The sequence below is a fragment of the Nelumbo nucifera genome, chromosome 8 (genome assembly GCF_055504915.1).
Source record: "Nelumbo nucifera cultivar China Antique chromosome 8, China Antique-T2T, whole genome shotgun sequence".
Classification (NCBI taxonomy): Eukaryota; Viridiplantae; Streptophyta; class Magnoliopsida; order Proteales; family Nelumbonaceae; genus Nelumbo; species Nelumbo nucifera.
This window is the reverse complement of record NC_142656.1, coordinates 1421710-1435817: the sequence shown is the minus strand read 5'-3', so window position 1 is coordinate 1435817 and position 14108 is coordinate 1421710. Positions and strand designations below refer to the sequence as shown.

Genomic DNA, 14108 nt, shown 5'->3' with positions numbered 1-14108 from the left:
CTTTGTTTTAGATGAAATTTATACACATTCTTTGAAGATTATAGACAATTAGTAGTGAAAGATGGTTGTTGCTTGCTATGGAACCTAGGGAATTTCTCTAGGATTTTTGGTTTTTATTCAAAAAATCCCATTGCCTAGGTGACAAGGTGCTCCATTTTCGCATTGCCTTGCCTCACCTCAGCACCTTGAAAACTGTGGCATTATGGTGGGCCATGATTCATGTACCCAAACCTCTTGGCACTAGCTTTGTTATGAGTCCTTACAACATTAGAGGCCCCTAGTGTCATTCAAAAATAAAGGTGCACTGCTGCTACCCATTTTTCTAGTATATGTGTCATATACAACTTCAGTTTGTTCTTCTTTTACTGTTATACCCATTCTAGCCGTAGGACAACTACAGTTCCGTAGTTTCTCCTCACTGGATTATTGAACCGTGGTAATGGAAGAGATCATATTGACTTTATCTCTTGGTCTTCAATCCTAAGTATATGCTGATGTTGACTCCTATTATTGTTAAATTCGCATTGCATATATTCTGTTTTAGTCCTTATTTTAAAACCTCTTGTTTCTAAGGTATTTGTCCATAAATCTAATTTGTTTAATGGAACCTAGGAGTAACTCCCATAGGTGATTAAATTAGAGAAGGTAGGCTGAGATGGTTGAGTCACATGCAGAAAAGACCATCTAGAGCATCCAAAAGAATGGAACTTCAGAGACACATTTTCTTCTGTGCAAAATATCTAACTTTACTTTGATATCTTCAAATTGATATTTAGGATATTTGTTACATTAAGTCTTGTCGAAGATATACATAATCATCACCTGATGACATTAGTTGGAAATGATCCATGTTGTTTCTTCCTTTATTTATGACAGTTTCAATTCTTAATTATATAATGTGTAAACTGGCCACATCAAGTGTTATCTTGTTGAAGGTAATCATTTTCTTTAATATCAAAATGATAAGAAAAATATGGTTGATGATTGTTTTACATAAATGAGCACCATAAAGCCCTTAAATCAGGACAGGCTGTGATTTAAATGGCTCATGCTAACATTCCTTAAGAAGTTACTCCCTCAAGATGCAATCCCACTGCTTTCTGTACTTCCACATGCAAAACATGTGGTTTCTACTACTATCATGTATATGAACAAAAAGACAAAAGAAAGTTATCTTTTTTTTTTTTTTTTTTTTCTGTTTTAGGTTGATAAGGTTATATCTTTTGCTCCATGCTGTATTGGTTGTGAGTGAACAGTTAAATGTTACTTTCTCAAGCTAACAGGATCATTTGTTTTTCATTTTGAAGAAAATTGCAGAACAAGATGGTGGGAAATATGAGACTGCTGTATTTGCATCTCAGTGTAGCAACTTAAAGCGAATGCTTCCTCTTTGTACAGATTGGGAGGTAATTCCTTCTCTTAGTCTATTTAAGGCCTTCATAATGCCTATCTGAATGCATAATTTTTTTCATACATGTTTATTATTTTCGGTCCTTTTTAATTTATCAATAGATTACTCAGTACTGATAAAAACTGTCAATTGTTTCTTTATATCTTTTACAAAAGTTACCTTATATAACCTATATGTTTGTAATCATTCCATGACCTCACCTACTATCTGCAAGTAATTTAGCTAATGTACTTTTTTCCCTCATTCTTCCTAAGCTGTCTCTTTGATTCCTAAAGCTGCTTCTCTACAATGCAAGGCCACATTTTGAGGGCGAGTAATGTATTGGTGGTTTTTATTGGGGACATGGTACCATCTAGCTCTCGTCAGAACTTGTTCTGGTCCCCCTAATACCAGCTCATTTTGATTAGTTCCTTCTTTAGCTACAGTATAGACATTAATTTGCGATCCTTCATACATTATAAGAATGCACGGTTCAGATCACCTGACAAATTTTTTAGGTTCTCTAATCCAGGATCTAAGTAGCCACAAAATTTTCACTCTAGCTGTACACCAGCATAACACAACTTGGTAATTGCCTTCTAGAACTAGTACAATACTGCCTATCGAATATGCTGATATTTGGTTTAAGTTTCTTTATATCTTTTCTTTTGTTTCTATATGCCATTGCTTTCTTTGCAGCATATTATTCTTCTCTACTTAGTTTTTATTACACACTAATAATTGTCCAGGTGGCTGTACTTGTATGAAAGTACTGCATACATATAATCATTTTCATGTGGTTTGTTACCAGATAGAGAGAGTGAGGTACTTCTGTAGGCATTACAGTGGTGTGGTAGTACTTTTGATCCTTAAAGAGAATTAACAAGTTGTTGCATATCTGAGATGCTATAGCTTCCATCACAATGTCCATTTGTTTGCACCTTGATCAATAATAAACTTTCATTCTGGTTGTTTTTTATCAGCAACTTTCTGATTGTTTTTATTCTTTACTTGTTTTCTTTTATGACATTTTTATTTTTCTCACTGCAGTCTGCTTGTTGGGCAATGGCCAAGTCATGGCTTGATGTTCAGGTGGATTTAGAATTAGCTCGTTTTCAGCCAGGAGGACATGAGCAGTTAAAGAGTAACGGAGGTGCAATAGAAACAAGTCCTGGTCATGGAGACCAAACTTTTCATACTCCTGGTCCAGAAAGTTGGCCATGTCATGTTCTCAGCCAACAGCCTCGGGATCTCTCTTCTCTTCTTCAGAAGCTCCATTCAGGGTATGGGAGCAAAACAGATTCTGCTCCATATTTTCTTGCATTGAAGTGGCATTTTTTTTTGATATCTAATCATCTGATCTACTTGTCCTTGGCTTAGGGACATGGTTCATGAAGCAGTTTCTCGAGGATGCAAAGAGCAGCATCGGCAAATTGAGGCAAGAATCTAACTCAAGTGACATTTTTGATAACTAGCAATTAGTTTTTGTACTTCTTATTTATTTCAGATTTTAATTTCATTTGTTGAGAAGTTTCTGCACTCTTGTGGAACAGTGTTGTCCATTTGCATCCACATTGGTCTTCGTAAGTATATTTGCGGGTTACTGAGAAGCTACATTTCCACACCCTTGGTGCCTGGATGAAAGACAAAATAAGAAAAGTGTGATCTGATGTGACTATCATATGGTTACATTGTAAAAATTATAGACACATTGGAAATATTGTAAAATATGGAAAAATATAGAATGATGTTTTATGAAACAATAAAAGAAACATAGACACGCCTTTTTAAATTATTATCTTGTTCCAAATCACTAAACGAAGCTAAGAAACTATGGATATAGACAAAGTAATATGTTTCTTTTGGTAAATAATAGACAAAGACAAAGTAATATGTTGTGAAGTTATCTTGTTCCAAATCATTATACAAAGCTAAGAAACTATGGTTAAACTCGTAGAAAATGCAAATGATTCTAGATCAGCAAAATAATCTATTACAGGAACAAAAACTAATATTTAACTAAATGTTTGAAATGAACATCGAGCTGGCTCAATGTGGTCATAATAAACATTTGGTGGGCAATAACATAGCTACTCCACATATCTATAATATTGTCACCAACTTATGTTATAATACTATCTTTTGTACTCCACATGGTGCTGGTAGTGTTCACTAAGGAATATGCCAAATCCAGAAAATTTTGTGTCACTATCCTAGGGAATGGAAATACGTCGTGGAAATATTAGGGAATTTATGGGCATTTTAAACAATGCCTTGAATTGTACTTTGTAGGAGAGTATTTTTTTCCCACTGTGGTATTAAGGTCGGTATGAAAGGTTGTGGTTACACACACTAAGATGGTGGAGAATGGGTAGGGAGGAGGTTGTGGTTACATACTTGCAGTTTGCGGATGATATAATTTTATTTTTGTGATGGCTACAACTCTGATTCTCTTTTAACCTAAAAGCATTGATAAGAAATTTGAGGATAGCTTTAATCCTAGGGTAAATTGGGGAAAGAGTTGTATTGCAGGTGTAAATGTGCATGAGGAGGTTATTTGTGGGTTAGCTGAGGTGCTAGGTTGTGAAGTTAAAAACTGGCCTATAAAGTACTTAGGTCTTCCGTTGGGTGGGAATCCAAGGACTGAGGGGCTTCGGAAACTAGTAACGGAGACTTATAAAAAAACTAGCCTCTTGGAAAAGGAATTATATCTCTATGGGAGGAAGGATAACTTTGATCAGTGCCTCTCTAGCAAATCTCCCGGTTTATTTCCTCTCTAATTTTCATATCCTTGTTAAGATCACTAGACAATTAGAGAAGATCATTAGAGATATTTTATGGGAACCAAGGGTTGAAAAGAAGGATCACTTGGTTAATTGGGAACAAGTTAGTAGGCCAAAGGAGGAGCTTGTACAAAATCATTGCAAAGGTGCTGCCTCTTAGGATAAAAATGGTGCTTCCCTCTATTATTGCACCCAACCAAGGTGCTTTTGTGGAGGGAAGACAGATCACCGATCAGATTCTCATTGCAAATGAGAACTTGGAGAGCTTTAGGAAGTCAAAGAAGAAGGGAGTGGTTTGCAAATTGGATTTGGAGAAGGCTTATGACTTTGTTGATTGGTCTTTCTTGGTGGAGGTTTTGAGGAGTTTTGGTTTTGGAGACAAGTGGATTTGGGGTTGTGTCAGGACTTGTCGTTATTCTTTCATGGTGAATGGAACTATGGTTGATTTCTTCTCTGCGCTGAGAGGTCTAAGACAAGGAGATCCTCTTTCCCCTTTTCTTTTCACCCTGATTGCTGATGTGCTTGGGAGATTGGTCCTTAGAGAGCAGACTCGAGGAATCTGATAAGAGGGTGGAGAGTAGGAAGGGAGGAGGCTCCTTTAACACATCTACAGTTTGCAGATGACACTATCCTGTTCTGTGAAGGAGGGAACTTTAATTGGATCCGAAATCTAAAGTTGACAATACAACTCTTTGAGCAGATATCTAACCTCAAGGTGAACTTTGATAAGAGTTGTGTGGCGGGAGTGAATGTGGATGAGAGGGAGTGGAGAGGGTTGAGAAGAGGCTGGCTGCATGGAAGAAAAATTATCTTTCTTTAGGTGGGAGAGTCACTCTCATTAGGTCTACCCTAGCTAACCTACCTGTCAGTGTTTAAGATCCCTTCAAAGGTTTCCAATCTTTTGGAAAAATTAATAAGGAATTTTCTGTGGGAGCCTAGAAAGGAGAAGAGAGATCATAGGGTGAGTTGGGAGGTGGTCACTAGGTTTAAAGAACTAGGAGGCAATGTTTTAAAATGCGGAGGCGTGACGCGAGGTGTTCCACTACTTAGAGGCGTGAGGCGTAATTCAGACCGCAAGAGGCATAAGCCTTCTTAAGAGGAGGGGGGTAAGGAGGAGGATGAAGAGGAAGGGGGGATCTCATTTTTTCTTTATCTTTAATAAAAATCTTTTATATTAAGAAGAAAAGAGATGCATAACATTAGTTCAAAGGGGGGGTCTTGTCGAAGTGAAGGCCGAAGGGGCAGGGGGCAAACCATTTTCTTTCCCCTTACCTTTTCTTCCCTTCCCTTTCCTTTTCTTTTCTTTCCTTTTCTCTTTTTTTCTTCTCTTTCCTTTCCTTTTCTTTCCCTTTCTTTTCTTTTCTTTTCTTTTCCTTTCCTTTCCTTTCCTTTCCTTTTCTTTCCCTTTCTTTTCCTTTCATTTCCTTTCCTTTCCTTTCCTTTCCTTTTTTTCTTTTTTCTTTTTTTTTTCTTGTATTTTCATATCAGGTGTGCACGAGGTGCAAGAGGCGTACGCCTCTAGCACGCCTCATGAAAAAAGCGCAAGAGGCATACGCCTCAACGGTATTAGTGCCTCTGGCATACGCCTTAGGACGTTTTGGGAGCTCCTCGCTTGGAGGCACACCTCCAGGCATACGCTTCCCACGCGTTTTAAAACACTACTAGGAGGTCTTGGGATTGGTAACTTCAAGAAAAGGAATATGGCCCTGTTGGGGAAATGGTTGTGGAGGTTTTCATTGGAAAGGGATAAATTGTGGACTGAGATTGTGGCTAGCATACATGGGCTGGAAGACAATGGCTGGGATCCTGGAATCTTGGCAAGGGCCTCAGCTGCTTCTCCTTGGAAATCCATTCACAATCTGCTTCCAGTTTTCTCCCCTTGGATCAGGTATGGTCTAAACTCTGGTAACTGAATAAAATTCTGGGAACATCATTGGGTCGGGGATTCTCCTCTGAAGGACCAGTTTCCTTCGTTGTATGCTCTATCAGATTTGAAAAACTAACCCATATCTTCCTTCTTTCTTGGTTCCTTCAGACTCCACTTCTGGCTTTGGGTGGAACCTAGGCCTGCGTAGGGCAATTAGGGATACAAACATGGACAAATTTGTAACTTTGCTAGCCTCCCTTGAGAATGTCTTCATAAATCTTACTAAGGAAGACACCGGATTATGGACCCCTTCTAGCTCTAGTACTTTCTCTTGTGCTTCATTCTTTGAAACCTTAACTCAACCTCCTGTCCCTGTTGGGTTGTCCTTTCCGGTTAAAGAAATTTGGAGCAGGCCTATTCCTCCTCGGGTTGGCTTTTTTTGTTGGGAAATTTTCCTGGAAAGAATCAACACTTTTGACTTACTTCAGAGAAAGAGACCCAACTATTGTCTACTTCCTAATAGATGTGCTCTTTGAAAAGCTGATGGGGAATCCAACTACCACCTCATGGTCTCTTGTAAGGCTGCTAAAACTGTATGGGAGTGGGTTTTCTCCCGCTTTGGGTGTTCTTGGAATCCTCCGGAGAGTGTCCAAGGTTTGTTCTCTCCTTTTTTCAGTTGGCCTAAGTAGCGAGGGAAAACTATGTGGAGGAGTATTAGGCAGCGGTATGCTGGTCATTGTGGGAAGAAAGAAACTCACGTATTTTTTCAGAGAAGGAAAGAACCTTGGAAGAACTGTTAGACCTAATCTTTTTAAGGGTTGTCCACTGGCTAAAATCTTTGGAGTTGTTTGCAGACTTTTCTGTGGATGACATGCTAAGAAATTGGAAAGAGATTGCTTCCTCTGCTAGAGGCAAGAGGACTCTTTGTCCATCTTGGTCCCTTCCCCCTTCGGGATTTATTAAGCTGAATTTTGATGGCAGCAGTGTAAAGAATCCAGGGACCTTTGGGATTGGAGGAGTTTTCAGGAATTAGGAAGGGATTGTTATTGCTTTATTCTCTGGCTCTGTTGGAGAAGGTGACTCTCTTAGGGCTGAGATCCTTGCAGCGCTTGAAGGAATTCGAAGAGTAAAGGAATTAAATATCAGCAGTTTGATCCTGGAAGGTGATTTGAAGGTGGTGGTTAGCTGGCTGTAGAAAGAGGACAGTGGTTTGTGGAACTTTAACAATGAAAAGAAACAGTTCTTATGGCTGTGTAGGGACATTGAGATTCAGTACAGCTGGGTAAAGAGGAATGCCAACTCATTTGCGGATGGGCTGGCCAAGCAAGGAGTGAATAGGGAGTCTGTATTTTGGGCTAGTTTTTAATTTTCTCTCTTTGTATTCTCATTGTATTCTGTTATTGGGGAGCTAAGATATTTTATCTCCCCCTCTTGTATCCATTTTCCCTCTTTTCTTTTAATTTAATGAAGCTGATGTTATCGATCAAGAAAAAAAATCAGACTGTGGCTGGGATGCAAAGGTAGCCTCTGATGCAACTTCAACCTCTCCTTAGAAAGCAATTTATGAGGTATATTCCATCTTCCTCAATCTTATTCGGTATGATGTGGGTAACGGACTAAAAGTCTTGTTTTGGGAGGATGTTTGGTTGGGGGACAGTCCTCTTAAAATCCAATTTCCTTTGCTCTATGCACTCTCCACTTACAAACTTGAACCTAATATTAAAATTTGTGATTTTCTTTGAATCGGGTTTAAGTTGGGACTTTGGTTTTAGAGGAAGGCTTAGGGATTCAGAACGTGATTCTCTTATGCTTTTATTGGCTAGACTTGAGTCAGTTTATTTGGATCAAAATTTGGAGGACAAAAGGGTGTGGTCAATTTCCTTGGATGGGTATTTCACTTGTGCCTCTTTTTTCAATTTCTTTACAGAACCTAGTGCATTGGGGGTGAACTTACCGGTGAAAGAAATTTGGAGCAAGCCTATCCCTACTAAAATTCAGTCCCTTTGTTGGGAGATCTTTCTTGGAAAGATCAACACTTGTGATGTGCTGCAGAAAAGAAAGCCAAATAGAAGCCTATCCCCTCACATGTGTTCTCTTTGCTTGAATAGTGGTGAAACGATTTCCCATATCTTTACTTTCTGTTCCTTTGTGCATTATATTTGAGAGCAGCTTCGTTTTCTATTTGGGTGCAGATGGACTCCTCCTTAAGATGCGATGGGCCTTTTTGATCCTCATTTCTTGAGACAACCAACAAAAAGAGGAAGACTACTTTGAAAAGCATTCAGAGCAGCTATGGTTTGGACAATTTGGAAAGAAAGAAATGGGAGAATCTTCAATGATAAGAGTAGGACTCAGGCAGAAATCGTTGATTAGTCATTGGATGACTTTAAAGTCTTTTCACTGAATGATATTTTGAGAACCTGGAAAGAGGTGGCACTATCGGCTATAGACAAGGCAAGGACAGTAGGGAATTGGCTGGGGTACGGGGTGTCTTCAAAGATATAGAAGGTAGAGTGGTGGCCTTATATGCATTGACAGCTGATCTGTTTAGTCTACTGCAGGGGTTAAGGCTTGCCAAACAACTAGGCTTCCACAATCTGGAGGTGGAAGGGGATTCCCATGTAGTCATCTCATGGACCAAGAACAACTCCCAGATTCCTTGGGTATTCCTATATAAATTCAGGTAGATTGTAAGCCTAACAAGGGAGCTAAATGTTGCCTTTCAGTGGGTAATAAGAACAGCAAATGGAATGTCAGATTCTTTGGCCAAACAAGGGGCTGTGAGACAGCAAATGTTTTAGGCAAATCTGTAATCTTTTGCCGTTTTGGGGTGGAATTTACACTCGAGCTCTTGTAACTCCTAAATTCTTTCTGTTGATAAAAAAAAAGGAAAGGTGGGTATGAAAGTTTGAAAATTGGTTCAGGAAAAAAATAAAACATAATAAAAATCTGAAAAGGTAAGACTGTATTTAGTGTTTATAGATGAGAGTACTATATATATACTCTTATTTGTTTGTGCTTGTTATCTATATGATATGATTAAACATATTTAAGAGGAGCTCCTATTGTGCCTAATGCTTGCTGATAACAGTTGCAATAGAAATAAAAGGTTTTAAAATAAGGACTAAAACAAAATGTATGCACCGGATGTTACCCCCTAGAATTAGAGCAGGATGGGCCAAATTGAAAGGTGCATCTGGAATCTCATGTGATTGGCAAATACCACTTTGGCTAAAAGGAAAATTCTATAAACATTTGTAAGGCCAGCTATGTTGTATGGAACAGTGTTTTTGACTATTAAGAAACAGCATGTACAAAAAATGAGTGTGGCAGAAATACAAAAGCTTGTGCTAATAAAAAAACACAAATGCTTGGATGGATGAGTGCTAAAACTAGAAAGGACAGTGTTAGAAATGAAGCTATACAGAGGAACCTAGGAGTAGCTCCAATAGGTCATAAAATGAGAGGAAGTATATTGTGTTGGTTTGGTCACATGCATAGAAGACTGTCTACAAAACCTGTTGGAAAAAGTGATCTGTTACAAGTTGAAAGGGATAGAAGAGGTTGTGGCCGACCAAAAAGGACTTGGGTGGAAGTAATAAGAAATGATTTTGGTTCTCATAATTTAGCAATGGACATGTAACTGACAGAATGGAATGGTGAGATTGGATTGATGTAGCCAACCCCATATAGATGGGAAAGGCTTAGATTATCTTGATTGGAAGAGAAAGTAATACTTTTACTGTCAAGGGCACTTTGGTAAAATATTTACTTTATTCTTAATTTTGTCTCATCTATTTAGTTTTGTGGTCATAAGGGTATGAGTTATTCGCTAAGCCTAATGAGTGGTTTAAGCATTTGAGTTGACCAACACCCCAGGGAAGTATAAATAATTTACCCTATTGTTATGAATCTTTGAGGTAATCTTATTTTATTGTGTTTCCCTTGTTATTCACTAATGATTTCTACATCATTAATAACGTTTTCATGGCATCTACCAAGAAGACTTGGAGGGTGAAGGTGTCTTGGCAGAAAAGGAAATTAAGAAGATCATCACATATATTGGAATTGGAGCTGATTAGGAGGGTAGAAATTAGTTGAAGAGAAAAAAGCTAAGTTTAAATGGATTACAGGAGATGAAAACACCAAGTTTTTTCACCATCTAGATAATGGGAGGAGAAGACAGAATACAATTAGGATGTAAATTCAGAATAGAAATCAGATTATATGCTTTATGACATAGACGATATTTTCATTTCTCATTTTCATGAGTTTTTTATTTTTATTTTTTGGATCAACAATAAAGAAGAAGATTTCATCCATTAAGTAGGAACTATAGGTTCAACAAGAGGTTGTGGTTACAGATATATGAGCATATTCACTTCAATCTCAGCATCTCACCCCTCACTCTTTTTACATTTGAGCCCCCAAAAACTTGTTTTATAACCTGTGTTTAGCCAACCCATCATCCAAACTGTTGGCTAACCTTTGAACTGTCTAAATTCATTTCTGAATTTCCACATCACTCTCTTGTCCTTCATTATCCAACTTATTACCACCTTCGAATTACCTTCAATTAATCAATCTTTCAACCTCATTTCCCTGGCTTTGCACACCCCAAATAATTCTGCCTACATTTTTGTCCTTACTGAATCTCCATAACCTATTGGAATAGAGTACATTGCATGTATGGTTCCATTCTCATCCCTTACTACTCCCCCAATTCTAGATGGCCCAGGTTACCCATGTTGTTCCCTCAAAGTTCAGCTTCAGTCCCCTTTTCTGGAGGTGTCCAATCCTTTTTATACTTTTGGTTTTTTTGACGAAGAAGTTGCCACCATCCCCCTAATTCTTGATAATATCATCCATTGTAAAATTTGATAGTTCCATTGTTTTCACCCAATATGCTACTTTTAGAGTGTTTTAATTATTGCCTCCCTACTTCTCTCTCTTTCTCAAAAGTTCTTGCTATCCTTTCTTCCCAAAAGTGTCCAAAACACCACTACCCTTGTACATTTCCACATAACTTTGCCTCTTCTCTTTGGACTTGTGAACACAGATGCATCAAACAATCTATCCAGACTACCAAGGGAACAAGGAGAATATACCATTTGCAAAGACAGAAAATGAAAAACATAGGAGATTAGTAGGTGGTATGCAGTTTCACAATTCAATTTTCACTAGAGGGCATGCCATTCTTGACATGATTGAGGAACAAGGAGAATATACCATGAATGGCTTTCTAAGGTTAAGTGAGAGTGGCTTTTTTGAAAAAAAAAACCAACATTGCTACCATTCTCTAAGAGTGCATGAATGCTAGCCACAATCTTGTGCCATAGTTTTTCATTCTCCACCAGAAACCTCCACAACCATTTCCCCTAGGGAGATACATTCTTCTTGCTTACATTACCTATCTCTGATGACTGGAGATAGGAGTCCAATCCAGCATCCTCCTTCTTTCTACTCACTTTTTCAAATTTGACCAAATGGTATTTCTTCCCTTCGTCAAGTTCCCAAAGAACGTCCCTGAATACGGACAAATAATATGTAGGTAGATTTGCTAAAGTAGACTCAATGAATGTCAACCTCCCCCAAGGGAAATGTAATTCCTGTTCCAAACTGCCAGTCTCCTCTCTACCTTCTCTACTACCCAAAAGCTAGTGGATTTAGATTTGACACCAAAAGATAATCCTAAATACTTCATTGACCAGTCATCCTCTCTACCTTCTCTGCTGTCATGCTCTTATTCCAATTCCTTGTGTTGTTTATGCACTCTAGTTGAAGAAGACCTAGATGTATGCAATTTGGTGGGCTAAAATTCAGCATTCACCAAAATCTGATTGGGCTGTATCACTCCAATTTGCTGATGATGTCATTAATTTGGGGAAAGGTGATTTTGGAGGTGGTGGGCTTTTGCTAATGATGTGGGCTTTTGCTGTTGGGATGTGATTCTCTTTATACTAGTATCTCAGATCTCTATTAAAAGAGTTTTAAACTTTGTACTCTTTTTGATCATTTGATAAGTATATGTTGATCTGTTGTTGATAAAAAAATCACACAGTCATATTTGGTGATTTTTCCATCAGTTTTGTTGTTAGTCATGGTTCAATTTCTTGCTAGATCACTTACCTAATGATTCTGAACAGATGAACCTTATGGTGGGTGATATACCACATCTCCTGGAACTTCTGTGGTCATGGATATCACCTTCAGAAGATGATCAAAATGTCTTCAGGTAGTGAGAGTAATATCCCTATCTAGGGGCTTGAAACTTTTTCTCTTTTTCCTTTTTTTTGTACAAGCATGTATATATATTCAGTTGAACCATAAGGTCCCAAAGCCTCCCACCATGGACCTTCTATATGATTCTCATGCATTGATCTGGACTTTCTGTTTGCACTTGTGGATTTTGGAATAATAATCTTAGTGCCCATCCATTTGGAAGTGGACAAAAATGGGTGGCTGGTATACATCTCATCAGATAGATGCTGGTTTACTTCAAAGGTAGACCAAGTATGATCTAAGCATGAACAATAGTGGGAGAGGGGGTTCTCATTGTAAACAAACTCAAGTCCAGATGAACTATTGTTTCCTCTAGTTGAAACTAACTTTGTATGGACATGCAGAAGTACATTTCTTTTGTTTGAACTTTGAAATTACGGACATGCATTATTCTTTCAGGCCTCATGGTGATCCACAGATGATCCGTTTTGGTGCACACTTAGTACTTGTTCTTAGATATCTACTTGCTGATCAAATGAAGGACACTTTTAGAGAGAAGCTTATGACTGTTGGTGATCTAATTCTCCACATGTGAGCAGTACTCCTTTTCTTTTTGATGGATAAGCAATAAGATGTTTTTATTTTTTAATGACTCTACACATTTGTAATTTGTCTGAAATATGGCTACTTACCTTTCTTTTCGTTTAAAAGTTGGTGGCAAATCCCGAATATATATTTTTTATATGGGTAAAGGTGATTATGCTGTATTCATTAGGGGAAGGAATCTATATGCATATATTGTTAATTAGATCTATATATTGACGTTATTTTGATTTGATGTTAATCAGAAAACATAGTCTTGGAACCCCAAACCTACAAAATCCATTAAGATGTAGGAGTGTACGACCTCCATTCTTCTAAGTACCTTAATTTTTATTAATTGAATGAGAAGCAAAGGATACACCTAACTGGGGCATCCATACTTTACTCTTTGCCCTCTAGAAGAAAGCCATTACCTGATAGTGGTTCAGGCTATCAAGGGTCTTGGGAGGGGTGGGCTGGATTCAAACCTAACTTCCAGCATTTTAACACAAAATGGCTTCTCTAAAACTTTGACCCAAGTTCCCACACTTGTCGGTCTAGGATTTTACAAGCATCCTGGCACTGGCAGTGCCCTTCTCCCTCTACACAATTGTAATCAATTGCCCACCCTCCCAAATACAAAACAGAGACTTGAGGTGACATAGACCTTACTCAAGTTCTAAAAATTCATTATACATATTGTAAGAGACTATCCAATAAGGCATTAGCATTAAATAATATATTTAAGGTATATTTGCTCCACCTCTCTTGTCTCAACAAATTGAGATTGAAAAAGGTTAGGGACTCTGTGGTTGCAAATGGAGTTGGGTTTCTTAGAGGAAGGAGATGTTCAAGTGAAGATAATGAAGGCAGGTCTTAGGTTGTGTGTTGGTTCTAAAGGAGTGAGGGAGAGAGTAGAGCTGAGAAGGGTGTTGGTGTGGGAGATGATAAATGGAACAATGATGGTAGAAGAAGTTCAGAGGTGGTTGACTAACTTAGGGGGAGGAGATGCAAGAGGAGAAGTGAGAAGGATAGCGTGGGGAAGGTTCCCACTGTTCGTGGAATTGGAGACAAAGGTGTTAAGGCTGGTGACGTCAAGTCCTGTGAGGTGTTTTGGGTGTAAAAGCATGCTTCACAAATGGAGCTCCGACTTTGAGAAGGGGAGATTCATCTATGGTTTTCAGAGGTGGAAGGTCTCGTTTTTCGGCCTTCCCTTGCATGCTTGGAGTTGGAACGCCTTGAAGGAGTTGGGCGACTTGCTGGG

The 14108-nt window shown here is 38.4% G+C and overlaps 1 protein-coding gene across 2 annotated transcripts in view; it reads left to right on the top strand.

The window, feature by feature from the left end:
- The window catches only part of LOC104600493 (nuclear pore complex protein), a 68843-nt gene that overhangs the window by 31243 nt on the left and 23492 nt on the right, over nucleotides 1-14108 (top strand). For both annotated transcript variants that reach the window (XM_088892716.1, XM_088892715.1), the window contains exons 10-14: nucleotides 1308-1406; nucleotides 2441-2673; nucleotides 2771-2828; nucleotides 12187-12275; nucleotides 12722-12853. In XM_088892716.1, the coding sequence (XP_088748842.1) occupies nucleotides 1308-1406; nucleotides 2441-2673; nucleotides 2771-2828; nucleotides 12187-12275; nucleotides 12722-12853 (611 nt within the window). The remainder of the gene's footprint in view (nucleotides 1-1307; nucleotides 1407-2440; nucleotides 2674-2770; nucleotides 2829-12186; nucleotides 12276-12721; nucleotides 12854-14108) is intronic.